The following is a 26,231-nucleotide window of genomic DNA, read 5'->3' as shown; positions in this document are numbered from 1 at the left end:
ATACGAGTATTATAAGATAAATTGTAAATAGAAAAAGTGATAGGGTCACGAAAAAGCATATGATGTACCAACACTCAACCCATTTGGTCTAGTAGGGTCGGTGAAAATTAGTTATGACAGACAGAAGGGCACTGGGCAGGCGAACGAATGATTCTTTAAAGGATCAATTTTTTTTCATACTGAACCTTCGATCACTAGTTAGTATTAGTGATGACTTCCATTCCACAGAATTCTTAATAATGTGTAAAATGATACTTAAGTTTAATGTTATTATTTGCTTAAGTATTTATTCAATATTTAAAGATACATAAGTTAAACACGCAATGAAAACCAATAGCGTGTATGTTATTGAAGAAATAAAAAAGTGGATATATCCTGTATAATAAGTGTACATAACATTGATTAAGCTACAAAGCACGCACCATATTTTGTCACGATACTATTATGTTTAGGTACAATTAAAGCAAATTTAATGAACCCTTCGAATAAATTTCACAAAATACCAAATTATTGGATAACAATTATGACGATTTTCATACAAAAATAATATTACCTACTGCTAATGACGTTGAATTAATATACACCTATTTTTTAACATAGTGCATCCAGAATTAAACCACGAAGGAATCTAACACCTTCAGTAGCCTTTAATTTTTCTGTCCAGGAGCCCGTCTGAAAGAGATATCCGTAAGTCCAAAGATGTAATACCTAACATCATTCCGCAAGTCCATAGTAGCAAACGCCCGAATCTTCGGACCAAAGTAAGGATTTCGCATACACAGAGAAAAGATTTTCATCAGAAGTTTCGAACTAAGACCGCATCCTACGAAGTTTCGACGCCCATATCTACAGTTATGACAGTCACATAGAACCAACGTAACGCAATAAAACGTCCCAAGTACATGTTACTAACACTTAACTGTCACTTATGGGATGTACAATTCACGACATGGCCGGTTCACGGAAACACTTTCCACTTTATGTCACTTTATGGTTCACTTGCATTGTAATGTTACGGTTATTAATCACACTGTTATAAAACAAAGTGTTATTTTGATGTAATTTCCGCAACGAATGTGAAATATTAAACGAGCATGTTGTCTACCTGATGTTGTCATTGCTGCCGATGGATAGAGTCGTCGTCATTAGGTACCGTCCCACTGCTGGGCCCGGGTCTTCTAATACGTACATAATATTATAAAATCATCTAGATATTCGAACCTAGGACCCAGCACGGAGAGGCCAAGGATTAAAACCATAAGATTATAGCGTAACCAACTTAATAGGATGTTGTAATTGGGTACCTACTAACAAATGCATAACAAAACAGTACCAGATTAAATTTATTAAAAAATATTTTAAATGCTATTTTGAGACAGATATATTGTCGGGTATTTAGTGTTAAATAGATATTCTATCTATTTGTTCTTTGTTCTAAAAAAACCGTTAAAATAATTGTTACGTAACATAAAAGCAGCGAGCGGCACACATTTTGACCTAAAAACGAATGTCACTGTCATAACTTTGTCAAAGTCACAATGACAGCTGCCATCTTGTACGGACATTGTTTTCTCTCCATAAGAAAATAGATGTCATGTCTTTTCTTTGGCTCTAACCTTCTTTATATGCCACTAATGAGTACGGGTTTCTCCACACAACTAGCAATCTTTCAAAGGTCAGATTCCTTTGTGGTTCAGCTCCAACAGTTAAATGTTGCTATATCATGATTTAAAGGCGTGGTAAGGGAGAGACACACAAAAAGCGTACAGTCCACCTGATGATAAGTTCCTACCGCCCTGTGACCAACTTTTTATATAACAGATTACCTGAAGCCACTGACAAATGCGTTGCTATTTCTGAGGGCGAGGACTAGATAGAGGTCTTGGGCAAGGACCGTCTGTGTCAGAACTAAGCCCGACATCTACACTCTTCCTCCGAAACAAAGAACTTCGTAGGAATGGCATGGCGGTGGTACAAAACTACTGGCTCTACTAACTTTTCAAAACTTATAAGATGCATTAATCAATCTATTTCTCCACATCCTCAAGGTTGACTACAGAAACAAGAACAAGTGATAAATAAATAAGTTGCATTCCAATTTACCCTCGTGGGTAACGACGTTAGTGTGGCGGTCCTCATATAATACACCAATCCTATTTAGGGTTGACTATATATTCATGTGTTTATGTGTGTTCTACTTTAAAAAAAATGCCGCATGTCACAGCTGTCAATTCACTTACACACCACCAACCAACCATAGCATTGCACCATTTGCAAATATATGATTTTTTACGCTATCCACTTCATTTCTTCCGTAACACCAAACGATGGTGTTTTTCAGAGCACAACCCCGTTAATAACAGATGCTAATACTATGGTGTTATCAACAATCTGCTTTCCATTTCTTTGTTGTTGCGTAATGCTTCCAGTGTAGACTTATGGTGGTTGTAAATATACGGTGGTGTACAATAGAATCTGACAATGAAGTAATTATCTTATGTCATATAAACAGTAACTGCGGACTATAGACATCTGTAATAGGGTTGAAATTCTATGTGAAATACCAATAGATGCAGCATCCCTGAGGTCTTTGTTAGAAATTTCTGTTGAGTCCCTTAAGGGGCACATTAAAAAAATGTGCCTATGTACGCTATTTGCCTGTTAGTTTCAGAATACTGTAGATTTAAATTTGATAAGGTCTTAGAGCCAGAAATTGTCAAATTTCGATCTCTGATTACCAAAACATTAGATCGATTGATTATGAATAATGGACGTAAGTAGATAGAGACGAAACCAGCATAACCAAAAGTAGTAATAGTAAATTTGACACTCGTATGCTAACTTCACTCAAGTGAACGAGGTGATAAGTGTTACAGTTAATTTACAATGAGAGCAAAGCGCTGAAAGTGACAAGTGTTAACTCAGAAGTGTTTTTGGAAACACTTGTTGGTTTTCTTAAAAACAAATGGTATCATCTTTTTTATTCTTAATTTAAATACCAAATGTATTTTATACAATTATAAACGTGTAACTTCAAAGCAAATTGTAAACGTTAATGATGTCCTTAGAAATAACGTCTCTATCTAAACAATACAATTATTTGTGTTAGAGATACTAAAAAAATTGAAATTGATAATTATGTACTCACTAATGTATAACTCAATATCTATAGTGTAGTCACAGTAGAAATATCCCTATTTGTACTGTGGTGTAGTGTACTTTATAGCTCAAGGTGATAAATCTCCAATATATCTCTTAGTTCTTATTTAATTTATTTATTTATATATTTATTGTAAAAGTAACACAAAGTTATATTACAACAGAGCAGACTTAATGCCTAATGGCATTCTCTACCAGTCAACCCTTGGTGATTGGAGAGAATTTGCGGCAGGTGTTATATAATACATTAAGGATAAATAAATAATATACATATTTTATACATACATACATAAATATGTTTTAAATATAATAAATAAATATACATATAAGTGATAAGAGAGAAAAAAAAAGAAGCTTTATTTGTCAGATGAGGTGCTCAGATGCTCTCGGACAAGTTTTATGTTTAATTAATGTTTTTAAACTCCTATATACGCTTTCGTCTTTATGAATCAACTCGTACGCAACCTATTATAAAATCGTATTACTAATTTAGAAACCGACCAACGACAAGGCTAAGTTTTACCAAAATGTAATTAATATACATACTGGAAAAACAAACATTTTTAGACGCTGTTTATTAAGCCCCGCTTTCCTTACCATAACATCGACCTGTATTACCGTATGTCAAGGTCGAGAATCGAACCAAACGCAACAACACATCAAGCCCCGTTGTTCGTTGGTATTTGGCACACAGCGCCTTAAACGAATTGGTTTTGTTCAGTAACCGAGTTACGATATGAAAGGACTCTTTCTGAATTGCTAAGTAGTAAATAACTATATAACTGGAGGTAGAAAGGTATCATCATCAACCCATTATTGTTTTATTATCGTCTCTCATAATGAGAAGGATTTAGGTTTGGTTAGGTTAGCCTATTAAGACGCCCGAGTGAGGTTTAGGAGACCCATAATTCACAAACCTGTGATAGTTCTTAGGTACATATGTAGAATTGTAGACGTTATGATGTTTTCCTCTATGACTAAAGCATGTAACAGTTTTTTTTTAAATAATATAGGAGTAGCAGACGAGCATGCAGTCCACCTGATGGTTAGTGGCTACTGCCGCCCATGGACATCTGTAATCAACCCCAGATAGGATTAGATACTCCTACCTGAGGTAGGCCACAGATGCGGCGCTACCCCTGAGGACTAAGCTGGAACGCCTCGGAAAAGTTTGTTTCCCTTACCACACCCTTCAAAACGGAACACAGCAACGCCTAACACTCTTGTTATTAGGTAGAAATAGACATGGGCAGTGGTGCGCCGGAGTCGAACCACAAAGGGTTCTACCACCTTTAAAGTATGTGAATTAATTTCCAGTTCACGTATAACATGAAAAAATGGAGATGTGTGCCGGAGATTTGAACCCTGGACCCTATGAGGACAAATTCCGTATTCTGTTCAAACCACAAAATCAATTTACATATCATCAATAATTTAAAATATATTCAATGAAAGAAAGTATTTCTAGCTTGTACACTTTTGTTTCATTTTTGCTGTTTGACATGTTCACTAACAGTTGTTCGTGTTTGTTTTTTTGAGTTATATGGAACTGAATTTAAAATTTAGTAAACCCCACTATGTGGTTAAACAACTTTCCTTACTTTCTGAAATGTATTTCTGTTTTCCTCATGCGCACACGCATCTAACATTCCTATACGAAAGATATTGATAGCGTTCCATTAGTCTAATTAATGAAACATCCATTTTATTAAGTTTCTTATGAACTTGCTATCTTGCTATGCACGGCTTAAATTTAAATCATCATCATCATCGTGATCATCAACCCAATACTGTCCTACTGCTGGGAACGGGTCTCCTCTCAGAATGAGATGGATAATGCCATTGCCCACCGCGCTAGCTAAGTGCGCATTGGTAGACTTCACATACCCTAGAGATAAATATCGCCGGTTTCCTCACGATGTTTTCATAATTTTTGAAAAATCAGAGGTGCGTGTCTGAGACTCAAACCTCGGACCCATCGATCGAGAGGTAGAGTTTCTTAACCACTAGGCTATCACTACTGCAACAGTCCAACTTACGAGTTGCATTCACATAGTCAGCATCCGCCACTAAAGTTACAATATCAATATGATTCAAAGCAAACAATAATAAAAGCGCCGGTGAAAGCGACACTACTACGCTCATACACCGGCTCCGGCCGTTTGTCGTATTAGGGTCACTTTCGCTGTACACGGCTAAGTGTTCAGGTGATCTGAAAGCTTGTTATGGATTAAATTACGTTTTGATAGCCTAGTGTTACTCTCAGATCGGACTCGCAGATCGTTCAAGGTTTCGAATTGTGGTTTGTTTTGTTTGTTATTTTATAGAAGGAGCTAACGATTTGTGTCTCTTGATGGTAAGCAGCAAGTGATGCCTATAAATCAACATCGAATAGGATTATAGTAGTACAGCAGAGCTTAACACTACTGTCATTAGACAGCAATAAGTGTGAGTTAAAAAGTAAGAGTCGTAGGGTTTTACCGCTATTACCGCTGCAAAACTTTTGTCTCTGATTTTTTGCTCTTTGTTCATATTAGAAATAGATTAAGTGTTTTATGGTGAAGCAAAATGTCTTGAGGATACTAAAGGATAAAGAGATGGAATCGTAGAATCGAACGAGAATGCAATGCAGCTGATCACTTAAGTGCGTATCAGCAAAGATGTTTTCAGGTATGGGAGTTATTATAATAAAACTAATATCTGCTAATATACAGAAACATATAAATTAAGTAAAGACTATGGGATGTGTGCCTACTTAAAAAGTAAGATTTGATTTCAGATATCATGACTATTGTTGAAGAACATCACAAAGGACATGTTGGTGAGGAAATTGCTGTTTTTATAAAACTGTACGGTTCTAATGACTATAATAGTCGCCTCATATGTAAATCAACCGACACCCAGATTTATAGCGAGACGCAATATCTATTTTACGTTAGAAATAGGTTTAATGGTGTGTGGTGGTATAGATAGATCCCCGATCGAACTCTACTGGTTTTACCACCTTTCAAAATTTAATAAAGTTCTAATAAACAAACAACCTCTAGATGTTGAAGAAATCATAGATCTAGAAACAAGAAATTTTGTTTGTGAGTTCTCTATAGATGGACTTTAGTTGATGGATGCCGTGTAAGAATTCTAAATTTTAATCATTTATTGAGAATTTAAAATGGAAAGGTTAAATCTAAGAAGCTTTAGTAAAGTTAAACAAAAGTTAAGTTTATACAATGTTGCGAAATAGAGAAATATAAAAAAATCTTTCTTATGGCGATAACATTGATAAATAAACTTTTGGGTAGTATAATACTAGATACCATGTGACAAGTGACATATGACATAACATGTGACAAGCTTATCACTACTCACATTTTTTCAAAACTGCTAATGAGTTAATGTATATAAAGAAACATTGTGAACGGTACCTACTAGAATGCTCACTTACTATTCGTATATTGACGGCACCTGTATATCTATAAATATGTTTAATACGGTCAAGTGTGAGTCGGGCTCGCGTAGCAATGATTTTGTACCGTTACATAATTTTTATCCTACTCGTATGTGTTTGATAAACGAAATTTGTTTTTGTTCTTATTCATCGGACACTTTAGAGGCCGGGTATTTAAGGATAAAAAAAAATTAGGTTTTCCAAGAAAACCTTAAAACCTGTACTTAATAAACCACTTGTTTACAAGCCTACCTTTACATAGGCCATCCGAAAAAAATATTTTGTAAAGTAGCTCAATACACAAAGCAATGGTGTCATTACTACAATAAACTACGAGAAATATGAAATTGTTTAGAATTTTGAGAAATTAAAATGACGTACCAGTTAACCGTAAATATTACATGAGTTTACGTAAATAAATGACCGATTTTTAGATGATTTTAAAAATTCAACACAAATATATCCTTCAAAGATCTAAATTCCTCAAGATCAACTGAAAACAGAATAGTTTTACCAACATGCCAGGCTTATCAAAACCAGTTTAGAGTTTACACCATAATTTAAAAACAGGAACTGGCATAGAAACGGGATTTCAAACCGGGATCTCAAAAAAAACTTACGTAAATCAAAATTACAAATTTATAAAACACTAAATGTTTTTTTAAATGAAAATGTTTAAAAAGAAATAAACGAGTAACAGTTACTTACCGTTAAAATTCGATAGAGGGCGACACGCGCGATCGTCACGACAGACACGAGTTAACTGACAGTCTACAACGGTATGTTGGGCTACTTCCGAGTGGCGAGATCCTTTAGGGGTCACGATACGAGTTTCTTGGTCTTTAGATGATCCGAGCCGGGGACGAGACGATTACGATTGGTCGGTAGCCCATTGACGAAGACGGCGACGTAACGGGGACGATTTAGGATAAACAGATATATAGCATGTGAGTGCGAATCGTGGCAGACAAAAGTATTGTCCAGTAGAAACGATGTATATTGATGTATTTAAAATTTGCCACATAGACACGAGCTGGGTTTTCAAAATATTGTGTAGAAAAATATGAATTTAGCTGCTCCGTGTGTGACACCGTTATTGTCTGTGTTAACGAGGTCTTCAGTGGCGCTTCGATTTCCAAAAAACAAATGACTTTATTGATGTCATTCGACATTTTGGAACTTAAAATAATAAGTGTCTTTCTATAGATAATGAACCACGTGCATCTAATGGAGTTTTGAGAAAACAAAACGAACGATTACGAAACCCATTTTAAATTTAACCAAATCTACACTTGAGTTTGAGAGTGGACTATCATAATTGAAAACGTCTATAAAATTTCAAGTCTGTACTGTTGAGCGTTGAGGAGATCTTTCGTATGAAGTCAACCCTGGGCACAACTGTCAAGTCATAGCGGAATTAAGACCACGCCAGGAAATAAATGACTTTAGACTAAAATTATCAAGGAATTGAGGCATTTTACTATGTAACGGGTACTCACGATATACGCCAGGAAAAATATATACGAGTAAGAATACTAGCAGACCCGGCAAACGTTGTGTTGCCATTTAAATAAAAAATGTTAAGGGTGAACAACCCTTATCACTTAGGGGTATGAAAAATAGACAGTAGCCGATTCTCAGACCTACTGAATGCATATAAAATTTGGTGAAAATCGGTAAAGCCGTTTCGGAGGAGTATGGTAACGAACATTGTGACAGGAGAATTTTATATATAAGAATATATTTTGGCTCGCTTCTTGCTTTGTTGTTGACCGTTGAGGAGTTCTCTCCTATGGAGCCCCCTGGACACAGCACAGTCATAGTGGACTTTAGAATAGCCTTTTATAATTGCTTGCGTACATTAAATTTCATGAGTATGTTGTGCACCGTTGAGGAGTTCCCTTCCCATGGAGCCGACTCTCAACGCAGGAGTAAGGTTATATGGACTACTATTCCTGCCTGCTCTGCCTAATAACAGCAATGATAAGCGCTGCTGTGTTCAGATTTAAAGGATATGGTCACGGAGACATACTTTTCGAGGCATTCCAGCTTAGTCCTCTGTGGTAGCGGCGCATCTGTGACCGACCTCAGTAAGAATACCATCTTATCTGGGATTGATTACAGTCCATGAGCGGCAGTAGCCACTTACCATTAGGTGGACTGCCTGCATGCTTGTCTATGTAATAATTCGGGAAGTCATGTTTTCTTCTTTCATTTTTCATAGGAAAATAATGATAGATTGATTACGTATATTGAGACAAGAATTAACATCATATATGATCAATTGTAAACGATACAATTAATTTATTAGACATTAGGACTTTAGAAGTATATAATTATTAATTATTAGTTTATTAACGTCGGTTAATAAACGAGAAACGTAACGTAAAAATAGTAAAAATAAAAAAAAATACTAAAGTAAAATAAATAGAACGACGAATTTAAATTCAATAACGCTAAGTTCATTGAACATTATAAATTATTTCTTTTCTTAATTTATAAAAGGATCCCTAAATCGATCCCTGCAAAAATGAAGTTTTATTAAAAAACTTATACGGGTTGGTAGACAAAGTTCAAAGTCATTTTGCTTCTTATAGAACCGCCGTCGTACACTCGTTAGCGTGTTTCACTGGTATGTACAGTGCCATCTAGTGTCAAAGTGTTAAACTTGTATGACAGAATTTTTGCTGCATTATACGCTAGATGGCGTTAAGGTGCACTATTTCTCGATGATCATAAACATTGTTTATTATCAAGGCGTAGACATTTTTTTGTGAATATCATGTCAATGAATTTAATAAGTTGTATAAAGAGGTGCAAACCCGTTACTTCCCGAAGGGTTGTTTTGTTACAAATATAAAACTAAGTAAGTGCAGGTACTTATTTATGTCATAAAATTTAATACAATATTTATTTCCTTAAATAATGCAATTTCTTTATTTGTGTAACAACTTGATATCACCATTATTATCTTATCAGTAATATTAGAAAATATGGTTACATCTCTTAGACCAAAGTATAGACAGAAAAATTTTGAATATAATATATAGTGAACAAGTAAGATTTGAAATAAGCAATAATTATGGTTCGTCCGTATAAATAAAATTCCTAATATAATATAAGACCATAGTCATAAGGGTCGTTAAAATCACTACTAATTACCTAACGACATAATTATCTTTATACTCGAAATACAATAATTTTCTGGATTTTGATTATATTGATTACATTAGCAGCAAAACTTTTTCCAATTAAACTTAGATGAGTAATTTTATAGCATATTAATTATTTATACATAGCAGTAATAGCTTAGTGGTTAAGAAAGTCAACCTCTCGATCGAGGGGTCCGAGGTTCAAATTCCAGGCATTTCAAAGTTATGTGTGTATTAGAAATTAATTATCACTTGCTTAAACAGTGAAGGAAAACATGGTGAACAGACCTGCACACCTAAGATTTCTACAAAAAAATCTCAAAGTCCACGGATTCGTAGCTGGCCAGCGCGGTGGACTATGACCTAATCCTTCTCATTCTGAGAGGAGACCCGTGCCCACAGTACAAATTGCAAATTTATTTTATCCTAAGTATTTAATGGAAAAAATGTCTGCATCTATATATGTTAATTGTCGACAAAGAAAGATCGCCAAATTATCTCCGCCTTGCCGCAATCAACGGATAGGTCACCTATTCGCTATTGAATCAATATCATATACTCGTAGGATCATATCGATATTATAGGTTACTGGTATAGTCCGCGTAAAACTGCTAGTCCGCTCTGAATATAGAAATGAATCGCATCGCCATAGCAAATTCTATGACTACACCTGCTTCAACAACTTCAGAGCGGACTAGCACTGATAGTTTATTTCTATTTAAATATAAGTACATATTATCGCTGTTGACACTAAAGGTTTATTTTGTTATATTGGAATTATTATGGGATGGGTACTACTTCTAAACTTATTAGTTATACTAAATATAGCTTTGTGAAACTTCTAACAGTTGTTGTAATCAGTAAACACATCTCATGACTCATCCCCCTCAAGTTGGAGTGCGCCTTGTCGTGGTGGGGGGGCTCAGTAGCCCGTTGCAATTTAGCAGCGGGTGAAGCTAAAGCGCTCCAGTGGCGGTTGGGATGCACTGCGTCTGTCCCGTATCGGGCGGCAGTTGCATCTCATCGGTATGCTGCGTCTGTCCCGTATCGGGCGGCAGCACTACCCCGTAATGTTGCTGTGGTACTCTGCGTCAGTTCCGTATCGGGCGGCAGTATTACCATGTGTGGTGGTTGTGATGCGCTGCGTCTGTCCCGTATCGGGCGGCAGTGGCATCTCGTTGACCGTCGGGGTATTTTCCCGGGTCAAGGGTGACGGGCGTGGCGTGCACTTACCCTGCCGTCACGTAGGCATTCATTTGCCACCGTCACCAAAACCGTAACCCACCAGAGTGTCGTGGTCATGTCTCGCGGCTTTGGTGAAGCGGGGGTCTTGGCTTAACCGCCCGGACCGCGAGGAGATAACCTCTATAAAAAACCCCAAAGGCCGGACGCTGAGGTACGTGGCGTTCGGTCGCCTCTCACAACAGATGAGAGGTGGTAGGCTGGGACAAGTCTGCCCTCTAGCGGCCGTCTGTGCGGGACCTCTCGACCCCGCACAGTATTAGAGTTACCAAAGGACAGGGGGCTCTCCTTTGATGGACCTTTATATCCCCCATACTCGTGGGAACAACATGAATGATCCTGTTAAATTAAATGATGGTGTGCCCGAGACGGGTGGAGTAGACGTAGTGCCTGAGACGGGTGTAGAAAGAGTGGAAGCCGTGGAGTCACGCTCCGAATCGGCTATGAGCTTTGAAGGCTCGGAGGTGGAAGGACGGTTCTGGACACGGAAACGCAATCGAGCCGCCACAGGAGAAGTGTCTGATGAGGATGACGGCGTAAATTCAGAGCCGGCGAAGGCTCCGAAAGTTTCCGTTGCACGCCGAGGCAGAGGTCGACCGCCTACTACTGGGCAGTACGTTGGCTTAGCCAAGGCAAAGGCGGAACTGGTGGCCGCAGAGCGTGCGGAAATGCAGCTACGGGCCGAAAAAGAGGTCGAAGAAGCGGCGCGCAAGGTGCGAATAGCGCGAGGAATGAAGACCCCGCCAGCAAACGCTAATGACGCGGTAGAGAAGGCTCTGGCAACAGAGCTCCAAGACCGCGTTCGAGCTTCGGTGGAGGTTATCTCCAAAGTAGCGAGCAAATCGAGGAACCTCAAGGGGACCTCAGTGAAGGCCCTGCGCGACGCCGCTGCCGCCATCTCGGAGGCAATAGATGCACTCCAACGCCGCACTGAGACGGAAGAGGTCACCCGTTTGCGGCTGGTCAACGACAGATATAAAGCGGACAATGACCAGCTGCGAACGGAGCTTGCAGAACTCCGCCGTGAAATGGCCGAACTGAGGGTCGATATCCGGCGAAGTAACGCCAGGGTGGTGGAGGATCCGACCTCAGTTGCCGAGAAGGCACCGCCAACTGTGGCTGCCACGGCCTCCGATCCATTGGCCGAGATAGAGAGGACCATCATGCTCCGAGTGGGTACGATGGTCAACGCAAGGTTTGAGGCCCTGCAGCAGAGGCTGCCACCGGAACCGCGCGTTCGCCCGCCACTGGCTGCTGATAGGGCGAAAGATGCCAAGCAGCCAGAGAGTCCAGCGGCGCCGACCTCCCAGGTCGTGCCCTCCAACAGTCCAGTCCTGAAGTCCCAGAGGGGGAAGAAGGGGAAGTCTGTTCAGACTCCGCCCCAAAAGGAGCCTCGACCCTTGCCACCAGCTCCTGCTGCCATGGATGAGGGGTGGAATGTGGTTACAAGGCGACGATCCAAGCCTGCACAACCGAGTGCCGCCCAACTGCAACCACAGGGGGCCCAATCTGCGACGCCAGGCTCTCAGCGACCGCAAAATAAGGAGGGACGAAGACAGACGCGCAAGCTGCGTCCCCCCCGCTCTTCTGCTGTAGCTATCAAGCTGCAGCCAGAAGCTTTGAAGAAGGGCGTTACTTACGCCGCAGCTTTATCCGAGGCCAAAGAAAAGATTGATCTTAAAGGCCTCGGCATCGAGTCTGTTAAATTTAAAGTGTCCGCCACAGGGGCTAGAATCCTTGAGATTCCAGGTGCTACCAGCTCCGACAAGGCGGACACACTGGCAGACAAGCTGCGTGCAGCCCTGGGGGAGGACGCGGTAGTGTCCAGACCAGTAAAGTGTGCGGAGTTACGCGTGTCCGGTTTAGATGACGCCGTCTCCGCAGCAGAAGTCGCGGCGGCGATTGCCGGAATTGGCGGATGTGCTTTAACGTCCGTCAAGACTGGCGAAATCCGCCGCAACCACTCGGGTCTGGGCACGCTCTGGTTGAGCTGCCCGGTAAGTGCTGCCAGAAAGGTGGCTGATGGCGGGCGAGTGCTGATCGGATGGGTGTCGGCCAAGGTCTCTCTGCTTGAAGCGAGACCGCTGCGCTGCTACCGCTGCCTGGTGATTGGGCATGTTCGGGAGCAGTGCAGTAGCACGGTAGACCGCAGTGGTGATTGCTACCGCTGCGGGAAATCGGGCCACATTGCCCGAGATTGCACCGCCGTCGCAGCACACTGCACAGCGTGTGCGGCAGCCAAGAAGCCGGCCGACCATAGGCTAGGGGGCAAGTCTTGTACTGCCCCTCGGCTTAAAGGGCGAAAACCACCGACTGTACCCTCAACACAGTCGGTTAGCGGCAGCTCAGCTGGAGGGTCCGGGAACGGAGTTGTGGCCATGGAATCCTAATTATGGACCACAACCTCCGATTCCTCCAGGCTAATATCGGCCACTGCGCAGGAGCACAGAGTCTCCTGACCCAACACCTTAAGGAGTGGTCGATTCACGTGGCTGTGGTTGCTGAGCCGTACTTCGTTCCTCCCGATAATACAAATTGGGTAGGGGACCGGGACGGCTTAGTGGCCATCATACGTCAGGACGCGATAGCTTCCCCGCCCTTTGAAAAGGTAGCAAAGGGCCCGGGATGCGTCGCTGCTCTGTTGGGAGATGTTGTGGTTATTGGCGCCTACTTCTCTCCCAACAGATCACTCGCCGAGTTCGAGATTTTTCTGGAACAGGTGGGTGGCCTGATCGTTCAGAGCCACCCTCGCCCCGTACTTCTGGCGGGCGATCTCAATGCCTGGAACACGGCTTGGGGATCGCGCGTCACGAGTGCGCGGGGTGAGGTACTGGAGGAATGGGTTCTCGGACAGGGACTAGCTCTTCTCAATCGGGGATCGGTGAGCACGTGCGTGCGGCCTCAGGGTGAGTCTATTGTGGACTTAACGTTCGCAAGCTACACCCTCGCGCGCCGTGTAAGAGGCTGGGGAGTCATGGTCGATGCGGAGACTCTGAGCGATCACCGATATATTCGGTTTGATCTCTCTGCGTCCCAGAACGCTCCAACCGGCACACGCCGGTCCCCGGCTGACAACGGCCCGAGGTGGCAGTTGAGGCACCTCGACAGGGACCTAGCGAAGGAGGCTGCAATTGTGCAATCTTGGGTGTCATCCGCTGACCCTGTGGTGGTGGAGGAAGAAGCTGAATGGTTTCGGGGAGCGTACACACAAGTGTGTGACGCATCTATGCCCCGTTCCAGGCGTCGTCCTCCCAAGTGCCAAGTGTACTGGTGGTCTGCAGAGCTCACGCAATTGCGTAGCGCTTGTATTGTGGCCAGACGCCAGTACACCAATTACAGGCGTCGGAGGAACAGGAACGAGATGCAGATTGCACTCTTGCATGCGTCTTTCAAGGAGGCCAAGTGGCAGTTGGTGGCAGCGATCGGCAGGGCTAAGACTCTGGCCTGGGAGGAGTTGCTGGGGACGTTAGATTGCGATCCATGGGGCAGGCCGTATAGGTTGGCGATGTCAAAACTTCGCCCCTGGGCACCCCCACTAACGCAAAGTCTCCGGCCTCAGCTTTTAGACAGAGTCGTGTCGGCCTTGTTTCCGCGGACGGAGGAACACCCATGTCCTCCTATGGTGTCTCCAACTGTCGTGGCGCCCGGACCGGATGATGTACCGCCAGTGACCTTGGGAGAGTTGGGAGCTGCGGTGTCACGGCTTCGTACCAAAAACACCGCCCCTGGTCCTGACGGCATACCGGGCCGCATAGTGGTCTTGGCCATGGAAGCTCTTGCGCCTCGTCTGAGGAGGTTTTTCGACGCCTGTCTGGCACAGTCCAGGATACCACAACGGTGGAAGACAGGCCGTCTTGTCCTCCTCAGAAAAGCAGGGCGACCAGCGGAATCCCCATCCGCGTACCGGCCTATCGTGATGCTCGACGAGGATGCCAAGCTTTTTGAGAGGGTTGTGGCGTCCCGAATCGTGGAGCACCTCGAGGAGGTCGGTCCGGATCTGGCTGCTAATCAGTTTGGGTTTCGCAAAGGGAGATCCACCGTAGACGCGGTGCAGCAAGTGAAGTCCCTTGTGCAGGATGCAGTTGCCCGGGGTGAGGTTGTGTTGGCGGTGTCTCTTGATATCGCCAACGCGTTTAACACCCTCCCTTGGAGTTGCATCAGGGAGGCACTCCGTTACCATGGTGTGCCCCCCTACCTGCAACGGATCGTCAGTGACTACTTGTCTGGGCGTGCGGTGGAATACCCCGGCCAAGACCGGTGGTGTCGGCGGGAAATTTCGTGCGGAGTTCCACAGGGGTCAGTGCTGGGTCCCCTCCTGTGGAACATCGGCTACGACTGGGTGCTGCGAGGAGCTACCCTATCGGGTGTCGGTGTTATCTGTTACGCGGACGACACCCTGGTGACTGCTTGTGGCGAGAACCACAGGGTTGCTTCTCTCCGCGCCACCGCCGGCACGGCATTCGTAGTGGGCCGCATACGGCGATTAGGTTTGCGGGTGGCGCTCGAAAAATCCGAGGCTGTGATGTTTCACGGCCCACGGAAAGCGCCACCCCGGGACGCACATATCGTCGTCTCCGGAGTTCGTATCGACGTGAGGCCGTCGATGAGGTATCTAGGACTTGTCCTGGATAGCCGGTGGAACTTCGGTCCCCACTTCGAATGCCTGGTGCCTCGGCTACTGAGGACGGCGGCAGCCTTGGGAAGACTGTTGCCGAACCTCGGTGGACCAGAGACGTCGTGTCGACGTCTCTACACGGGCATCGTACGATCGATGGCCCTGTACGGGGCCCCTGTATGGGCCGATGCCCTGAATCGCCGAAACGTCGCTCTATTAATGCGAGTCCAGCGAGTGATGGCGATCAGGGCTATACGGGGCTATCGCACGATCTCGTGTGAGGCGGCCTGCGTGCTGGCGGGTTCTCTGCCCTGGGATTTGGAAGCGAGAGCCCTCGCGTCGCTACGTCAGTGGCGTGAGGAGGCGCACCGATCCTGGGGCCGCCCGCCCGCACAGCAGGAACTGGAGGGGCACAGAGCTGAGTTGCTTCAACGGGCTACCGAGACGTGGAGGTCCAGGCTGGCGGATCCTAGTGCCGGCTTGCGGACAATCGAGGCAATTCGTCCGATTTTTCTACAGTGGTTAGGTAGGCGATTCGGCGTCCTGTCCTTTCGTCTGACTCAGATACTCTCGGGACATGGTTGTTTCGGGAGTTATCTGTGTCGGATCGGGCGGGAGCCGACGGCCAGGTGCCATCACTGTGACAATTGCCTCGATGAGACGGCCCAGCATACGCTGGAGGTATGCCCTGCGTGGAGTGCGGAGCGCAGTGCGCTCAGCTCTGTATTGGGGGCCGACCTCTCGCTCCCGTCCGTGGTTCGCGCCATGGTCGGAAGTGACAGGTCGTGGCAGGCGGTGCGCTCCTTCTGCGAAGCAGTAATGCTCGCCAAGGAGGCGGCGGAAAGGGTCAGGGAAGCTCTGTCTGCCCAGCCAGTCCGTCGCAGGCGCACGGGACGCCGTAGAGCGGCTTTCGAAAGCCGCTCTTTCCCCGTTCCCTGAGTCCACGGAGGCGGATTCGGGGGAATCCAATTCCGGTCTTTAGGGCTCGAGATGTCGTGTGTGCGTTCCGCACGCTCATCTCATGAGGAATATAACTGAGAGAGGCCCCTCCCTCTCGGGAAGTGGCTGGCGTTAACATCAGCGCCGGCCGACGTTGCCGGGTCGCGAATGTAATGCTAACGCTTCTCGCGACCCGGCGTCGAGCGTCCAGAGGAACGCCGCGGAGTTTTAGTCGGTAAGAGTCCGACATATCCCTTTCGTTCCCCCGGGCGGAAGGGAATCCATGAGGATTTCTCCGCGTTAAAAAAAAAAAAAAAAAAAAAAAAAATCTCATGACTCATAGTTATTATTCATAGGGATCCTATATATCGATCCTTCCAGAAATATGTTCATATGATATGAGTATGTAAGTACAAAGTATCTTTAACACTTATAGACCGGCCATCGTACACTCGTTAGCGTGTTTCAGAAGGAGGATACTGCCATCTAGTCTTGCGTAAAATAAAATGTTGTTCTAACAGTTATTTTGAATTGTTCTAGATGGCGCAGGTCGCTCCACAATAGTCACATGGGGGAGTATTGAAGGGTCGTATTATGAAGCTGGTAGAACCCTTCGTGGTTCGACTCCGGCGGCACCACCGCCACACCTATTTCTACCTAATAACAGCAATGTTAGGCGTTGCTGTGTTCCGGTTTGAAGGGTGTGATAAGGGAGACAGACTTTTCCGAGGCGTTCCAGCTTAGTCATCAGGGGTAGCGGTGCATCTGTGACCGATCTCAGGTAGGAATATCTAATACTATCTGGGGTTGATTACAGATGTCCATGGGCGACAGTAGCCATTTACCATCAGGTGGACTCATGCTCGTCTGCTACTCCTATATTATAAAAAAAAACAGCGGCCGTAGCGCGTGACATAACATGCTTCCAAAGAGAATATAAGCACTACGCGCGCTTATACTAAGCAGTGTTGCTAACCAGTGTTCTCGAATAAAAATAAACAAAATCCGTATAATTCCCCACTAAAATCGGTATATTTGAACCAAAATCGATATATGATACAACAATATTACATTTAGGCGATATTTTTCCTTGACATACCTATATTTCACCATAGATTAGTAAAGATACCGCCTTGAAACGGAATTAAGCCACAAACGGCTGATTTATCAGATATTTTATTTGAATTCTTGACAAATAAAAAACATTTTTAGATAAAATTGACGAATAAATAACTAATACTGCGTATTTTACATGACAAATAAATATTTCAAATATTTTAGGAACACTTTAGCACGGAGACGTAGCATAACTTTTTTACTCAACTATTTCAATTCTCAAAATTGGTTACATTTTCTTGTTAGGAGTGAGTAATCTTTACTAATCTATGTATTTCACAGATTATTTCGTCCTGACGAGCGTCTATTTTGTTCACTGATACTTTACTATCTATCGATTTGCAAATTTGCATCAAAAATCGGGTTAATTTACATCCTCTAAAATCGTTGAAAAATCAATGCAATTCGATATTTCGGTAGGACAGGGCCAAAATCGGTGGAAATACCGAAAATCGGTAGGTTTGAGAACACTGTTGCTAACTCAAAAAATCCGGCTCGCGAGACTCAAAATCAATAGTCGTTAAAACTAAATTCAGTTATCAGTGTTGCTAAGTATGGAATTTGAGAGCCAGAAATTTTATTACTAGTAATGTGACGGCCAAAAAATGTCGCTCAGCCTAGAAATTATAATCGGCAAGTATCTTAATTGTACATTTAAATTGACAAAAAAATATACTTAATATCGAAAATTCATTAGAATAAATAAATAATAAATTAGCTTTAGCTATAATAGGTAATTCTTCAGTTAATTAATTGTTTGTGGGGTTTTATTTGAGTGATAGGCTGGTAGCTTATTAATTATTTCAATGATATGTTAAATTTTACAAAATAATTATAAAGATGTAATAAATTTCATAAAAAATCTTTATAAAATAAAATTTTACAAAGTGGTCTGCGTAATCCCCGCGCGTGGCACTCTCCCTTCGGCAGCGGTCGGGTGTTGTCGGTCGCCGTCGGTCATTGTCGGCCGCCGTCGACCGTCTTCATAGCGATGCGATTGAGACGCGCGCAATTTTAATTTAGGCGCGAACACTGAGAGTACTGAGACTGTTTTTCAAGCAAACGTGCGTCTTGTGATGTTTCATTTGACATTTATGTGTATCGGCCATAGACTTAGATTTTTTTCTCTATGTTAGTATCGGCCCTTATGCAGCAAATGATGATGATCTTTGGTCATGATACAGAAAAAGCCAAAACAGTACGATAATTTTATTTTGTACCTATTGTCTATACTGTTTATAGTGATATTACTTATCTATTGGGGTTATAATAATGTCGCGAACTTAAAATTTCAATGTTGTCCAACTTATAATCTATCACATTGCTATCACATTAAAATGAATTGGCGCTGGTAGAAACATTCTACAACATTTACGATACAACAACCAAAACCTTACTTTATAATCAAATATTTTAAGTGAAACGATATTAAATAATGAACACAGCTATTATCTCACTTGTATTTCTTGTGGGAGTTAAACAGCGCCATCTAGATAAGATACGCGGAATATAACGTTGTGTTTCTATACAAAAGTTTCTCAAAGAAGAGACAGGTAGCGCTGCAAGCGTACTCCATACTTAATGTAATCTTATTACAAACATTAACCTAATTCTTTTCATATATATTATTTATTGTTACTACATAACTTTTAAAATTAAGTTAACCCTTTTTTCTGCTTTATAAATATATATCATAATTATGAAGCACAAAATAAATATAGGTAATTGTATACCGAAACAAAACAAATCCGTAACCCAACTAATTTTGTTTAACATTATTGATAGTAAAATGAAACTACATGTAATATAATGTTACCTTATTAAAGTATGTTTTAACCACTAAGTATATTCTATTTATCTCAGACTCTGCTCGGTTTGAACGCAAGGCAGACTCGTTTTTAATTATAAAGTTTGTTCGACAGATGTCGCTGTATTAATAGTTATATACATTTACAACTAGATGGCGCTTACCATTCCACTGAAACACGGTGACGAGTGTACGACGTAGCTACTATAAGAGGTCGACGTAAGGACTATTTCTTCGGATTCCAACTAGTTCTCTAGTTGCTGTGTATTCTGGTTTGAATATTTTTGACAGGATCATATTATTAAATTAATGAGGTCCTTATAAATCCTTAACTTCAGTCATTTATCGATTTCGAGTCACGACTTATTTATAACGTAGGCGATTCTTACTGAAGAAGGTCGGTTCGAATCGAAGTATAAAGTAAATCGATCCTCAGTAAAATCGGTTGTCCAAAAATCAATCATCAATCTTTTCAGGGGCGAATAAAAATCGGTCGGCCTGGTCTGGCAAACAACCACAGAAAAATGTATTCATCAGCAAAAAATATGTATAACTAAATAGTGAATGCTCAATCGACTACGAAAAATCGATTTTCTGAGTTGAAATATCGATTAAAATAATCGATTTTTTTTGGTCCAAAAGATCGATTCTCGGAGTAATCGATTTCAAATCGCCATCCCTAATTCGAAATTCGAATTACTAAACACTGTTCGTTCTTCCTATATTAACAGTACACTGTACAGAGTGTACAGCCCCAGTCAACGTCAACCCTCACAATTCGTGAAATATGTTTGGCGAATTTTGTTGCCATAAATATCGCTCTTTGATATTGTCTAAACGACGAAAAAATATTGTCGCTAAAAATAAATTTATCCCGGAGGACCCTGCCCAGCAGTGGGGCAATAATAGACAATGGGTAACGAACTGTCTACAGTGTCGTCCAAAGGACCTCTGACAAGAATTAACAACTGGCATCCTAAAGCAATCATCAGGGATCATCGGCTGAATGATACGGAACCGTACATGATAGCCACCCATCCAAATACTGAGCATGCTGGCCGTTGCTTAATATTGTATCAGGCATCTATTCAAACATCCTACCTAAGCTACCTTATGAGAGCTTAATATTAGTCATCAGAAGTGAAAAGCCATGTGATCGGCTTTAGATGAAATCCTGTAGTAGAACCCTTTGTGATTCGCCTCCGGCGGCACCACCAGCATACCTATTTCTGCTTATTAACTTAGTAGTGTTAAGCGCTGCTGTATTCTGGTTGGAAGGGACATACTTTTCCGAGGCGTTCCAGCTTAGTCCCCCGGGGTAGCGGCGCACTTGTGGTCGACTTCAGGAGTATCTAATCTTATCTGGGTTTGGACTGAGCGGCAGTAGCCACTTACCGTCAGGTGGACTGCATGTTCGTCTGCTACTCCTATATTATAAAAAAAGAGTCGGATACAGATGTCCAAGGGCGGCATTACTACTTAGGCTACTTACCATCAGGTGGAATGCTTGGTCGTTTGCTTCTAATAAAAAATACCTTAACGAATGAATCTGCACTAACTTGGTTCGCGCTGCTACCAATCGATTATAACCGCCTGAGTGCTCTGTTTACGTGTCTAGAAGATAGCTTTATCGTTTATTTGTCTCGTAAAAGAGAAAGGTTTAGTACTTCGGTTAGTTATGTTTATATTTGTTTAGGGTTGATTAACGACAATATAACTTGAAAGTTGGTGACCAGATGGTTCGGGAGGTACCACCGCGGAGGTACTAGAGTGAAGCAGTTTTTCGTATCGGTGCAAATGTGTGGATGCTGGGTGACTATTACGTACTGTAGTTCCGGGAGTAGAATAGGGCTACGGTATCTCCTGCCTGTCGTAAGAGGCGACTAAAAGGGGGCTTCCGGGGTTGCGGGTGGCAAGAATGGGAGCTCGAACCGCTTGGCGGTTCCAATCAATGTAAACTCAGACCTTACCTTCATTCATGATCACGTTTTTACAATTTTATATTGTAGTAATATAAATGTTAGTATGTCATCACTAAAAAGGATGAAAAAAATTTTTAACAATAAAAATACAACCGACTTCTACTCGTATGTCACCACAAAGTAAAAAATAATTGAAATTAATGTTGGTTTAGTACATATTTCTGAAGTCGGCGCTCATATTAGACACTCTGTTTACATCGTTATCCAACGAACTATATTGAGCATGACTATTGTCTATCGGAGGAAAATAATTATATAAAATTCTAGGGGAAAAGTTCCCACAATAGAATAGTGGAAAGACTTTCTATGAGACATCTTTTCGAGTTAGTATTTTGCGAACTTGTTAAAAGAAATCAAAGGAAATAAATAATATTTGTGATGTATGTATATGTAACGCAAGAGAAGATGATTGATTATATTATGACCAACGAAACAAGAAATATTTTCTTGTTCCGTGGCTATGACACAGGAAATGCCAATAATTGCAGTTTTGACCTATGATAGGTGATCAAGCTCTAATATAAATAAATATAGTTCAAAAACTAAAAAACACGCTTTTATGATAAAATCAACTAAAAAGTAGAAAATAATTTTCAATCTAGGAATCAATTAAGGAACAGTAAATTGTATAATTGTGAAAAAAGCGTGGAGTGCTCCACTTATCAAGTTTCGAAAAGCACCCCACACTTTTTCCACAATAATACAATTTACTGTTCCTTAATTGATTCCTAGATTGAAAATTATTTTCTACTTTTTAGTTGATTTTATCATAAAAGCGTGTTTTTAGTTTTTTGAACTATATTTATTTTATTAATTTTTAGTATTTGTTGTTATAGCGACCATCATTATGCGTCGTCTGTAAAAAAATCAAGTGTCTATTTATTACAGTTTAAGAGATAAAGCCCTGTGACTCACGAACAGACAGCGGAGGGTTTCGTTTTATCCTTTGAGTACGGAATCCTAAAAATCATTCTACTAGATGGCATTATAGATATGTTTCAGTACATTTGAGTTATAGGGAAATAACATTATTATTTTTCATAACTAAAAATCAATCTAGTAACTTTGCCTGAACTCTCCCTCAGGCGCTTTTTCTCACCTCGAAAATCGTTAATCCTGAGGATGTTGATAAGGGCAATGGTACTAAATTATTAAAATCGCGTATTGTCATCGGTTTTTGATATTTTTTCAAAATTTTGAATTAAACTGAACGTTCAAAGTGGATAGAAATCGGGTTCAAAGATTCCGTTACAGTTACGAACATACATACATACAAACATACGACCCAAGCTAATAAAAGCGTGTTAAAAAGGACATTTCTGCATCATAACAGCATTTCTCTGGTTTACATGGTGTGATAATAGAGAAAGGCTTATACGCCACGTGGTCCACCTCAGGTATTACTCTTATCATATCAGGAGTTGATTACAGATTTCCATGGACGGATAAATCCACTTACCTACTGTAAGGTAGATTGCATGCTCGTTTGCTACTTACTTTATGGAAAAACTAAAATTTATTTATTATTTTAAAATAACAAAAAATAATACCGCTGACTTTTATGTCACTATAAAGTAAAATATAATTATCACCTCGATTTCTCTGGTCTGCCAAAATCAGACCCTGATTTCTTTATTATTCCTTATTATTTGAAATATCGTTTTTCCAAAAATAAAAATCATCAAAATCAGTTAATAAACTACGAAGTTATCTGCAACAAATATAAAAACCATAACGGTGGAATTGAGAAACCTCCTTTTTAAAGACGGTTAAAAAAAAAAGATCGTTAGTTATGGTATCTCTCGAAAACCTGGCCCGCTCGCGTTTTCCAGGTGCGCCGACGGACGTCCGCCACGGACGGCAGGTCTGCAATTCTGCATTTAGGTATACCAGTTGTCAGCCGGTGTAGCGGAAACCGCAAACAACGGAAGCGGAAGATAAACTTTCCGTGCGTAATACGCCTTAATTAGAAGATAGTGGCCTAAATGAAATATCATAAGATACAAGTACTTATAATTACATAAAGTTTTATCAAAGCTTCACAGACCTTACTTAAAGTTAGATGTCATGGCACTAAACATAAAGAAAAGATATCATGGGAGTACCGACAAAAAAATACAAATATAATTATTACTTCGCCGAATCTTCTCAGTTGAGGTCTCATCCAAATATGATGGTAGATTAGTAAATAATGGTATCAGTAAAAAGACCTAACGATAGACAGCAATATGGTCTTATTTTTACCCATTAGGTACAGAACCCTAAAATATATATCATTTATCTTTATTGCACGAGAAATCGGTGAACAAGTGTACAGAACGCTCGTATAGTGTATGAGTAATGAGACAGAGGAAACCAATTATACCGTTGATGTCGGCGTTCTAATTGTAAGAGATGCTGATTATTCATTAAATGATAATCATGTCTATTATAGACGCTAATCATGCTACAAAGGTAGAAGACCGATCGTAGAATCTGACGTACCGTGGAAGAGAAAAAAATGCTTTGTAGATTATATCACAAAGTTCATGAATTCTTTCTACTTAACGAAAATGAATATGATGATGAGGATAATTTAATAGATCTTAATAGACAAAGTAAATAATAAATTGATTAATTGTTAACTGTTACTATGCGCAACGTAATGTACGATAATTTTCAATGTTCAAGATATTAATAAAGAAAATCACATATGAGAACTATTATGGAATTGTTATTTTCAAAAACCTATTTAATGATGATGATTCGAAGATTTTTAAAGAAAATAAAACTGAAAAAACTATTGGACGAGGCCATGATATTAAATGTTAAACCGTTTTGTACTGACATGATACAGATTTCGGAGATTACACTAATTAGCTGACTCGTAAGAGATATGATGGCGATATCTCAGCTATTTGTCAGTGCTATTAACGATATTAATCTATCCTCACCGAAGAACAAATACCTTATGTAATTATCTATTATGTCATTCAACTTCAATTTATTATCAGTCTCGAGTGAGACAATGATCTAAACTAGAGCATTGTCTTATTTTACTTTTATTTTCACGGATGAAAAAAGGAGACAGTTATATAATTCCGAATCTTTCTCTGTTTTTGCTTCGTAGTTTCAAATTGGTGGACTAATTATTTTTAAAGCAAAATATTTTCTATTTATTCTGAAAAATAATAGAATTTATATTAAAACTTTTTTCTCTCACGATCCTCTTAAGAATACGCTAAAATTTTACACGTTATGGGTATATTTGAGCACTTCGAACCAGCCACGCCTAAAAAAGCTTAAAAGATGATAAGCTGTGATGTAGGACGCCTGTTCCTTATGATATTCGTTACATGTTACGGCGTTGAATACTGAATACCAGTCTGGCTACGAGTTACCCTGCTATTTATGTTAAATCAAAAAATGCTATATTATATTTTGGGTCTTCAGAAAGAAGTTGGCGTAAAAATATGCAAAACACTTACCAATCCAGATCATTTGTCTGATTTCCCGAAGAGCTGCATCCAAGGATTCTTCACGATGATCATTGTTGCACCTTCTCAAATTTTCTGTGACCCGTATTTCGAACACATCACTACTATGCACTTCCTAGCAAACTGGTTTTATGAACACAATATTCTCCCTATATTTTTTAAATATTGAAAACTTTATCCAATTACAGTTTGTTCCTTTTTTTAACTAGTGGCTTAATTTAATCACTACTTACAATATAACAATACTTTACAACTTAATCTTTAACTGAACCGTCTATAAATTGTTTTAAGATTCAGTTTTCACAATTCCGCCCATCTCCAGATCAGAAGATTCTTCGTTCCCCTCGTAAATCAGGTCTTAAAATCTTATGTTACCTTACGTCATTCACATTGGATTCCACTTTTGCTTTCAGCAATACGTAATCGATTGCACTTATCATAAAACGGAGCTTCTGTTACAAAACAAATCTTCACTTTCGATTCGTAACGTTCAATATCAAGAATTAACCGTGTTATTTGCCTTATTGTTTTGGATTACGCAAACGTTCAGCAAAGCTCGTCTATTGTCTCTTTCCTCCGAAATTGCAGCCTCTTGAACACCTTGTTTGTTTCTGTTATTCTGTACGTCAGTTATCTTAACGATCTTAATGAAGTTGAGTGTACGAGTGAACGGCAAAACTTTAGAAACTCCATGATTTGTTCCCGCAATTCGTTCAGTTAGCGTTGGTTTTTCTTAACGACCGCCGGTGATGTATGCTGGCTGTAATAAAAGAATTATATGTCATCATGGTTTCACTTTCTTCTGCGGGGTTAAGAACATGATGTAAGGGAAAACTGATATGATTTCTAGATATGCAATATTACGATATAATATAGGGGTAATCAAGCACTATATTAATATGTTTTTATTATGTGTTACTCGTATTTTACTATATTACTAAAGGTTCATGACCCAGCATATAAATAGTTTTGCTATGATGCTTGTTAATATAATTCTGTAACATACACGTATAAACATACATAAATGTAAACATCCAATATCTCATTTAAAGTTTTTGTGTGTGAGCGGGAATCGAACCCTGGACATGAACAACTTCTGTGTCCGCAAAAGATGTCTTCCGAATTTAATAGATTTTCCCATACACTTTCTTCTTAATTACAACGGTCACATGTATGCAAAATCCGTAAACATCGAGGACAGTGAGCGCACGACTGCATCTAATTCGGGTCAGCAAAAATCACGAACTCCAACGAACCGCTGTTTTGAACTCACGATGGAACGTTTACTATGAGTTTAT

General features: G+C 40.9%; 2 protein-coding genes across 3 annotated transcripts in view; one reads left to right on the top strand and one right to left on the bottom strand.

Annotated features, from left to right (window-relative positions):
* Positions 1–26,231, bottom strand: part of LOC140742914 (uncharacterized) — a 45,168-nt gene that overhangs the window by 10,319 nt on the left and 8,618 nt on the right. The window contains exon 2 of one of the 2 annotated variants that reach the window (XM_073073996.1): positions 24,925–25,693. The gene's annotated coding sequence lies outside the window, so the exon portion shown is untranslated. Of the gene's footprint in view, positions 1–7,312; positions 7,410–24,924; positions 25,694–26,231 lie in introns of those variants that run through there. The other variant, XM_073073987.1, reaches the window with a different exon arrangement.
* LOC140757817 (uncharacterized) lies at positions 11,328–13,388 on the top strand. Its single transcript, XM_073093691.1, has one exon. The coding sequence runs from the start codon at positions 11,328–11,330 to the stop codon at positions 13,386–13,388; it is 2,061 nt and encodes a 686-aa protein (XP_072949792.1).

The sequence above is a fragment of the Epargyreus clarus genome, unplaced genomic scaffold (assembly GCF_041222505.1).
Source record: "Epargyreus clarus isolate Ecla_fem2 unplaced genomic scaffold, WU_Ecla_fem_2.2 ptg000001l, whole genome shotgun sequence".
Lineage (NCBI taxonomy): Eukaryota > Metazoa > Arthropoda > Insecta > Lepidoptera > Hesperiidae > Epargyreus > Epargyreus clarus.
This window is presented reverse-complemented; position numbering and strand designations above follow the sequence as displayed.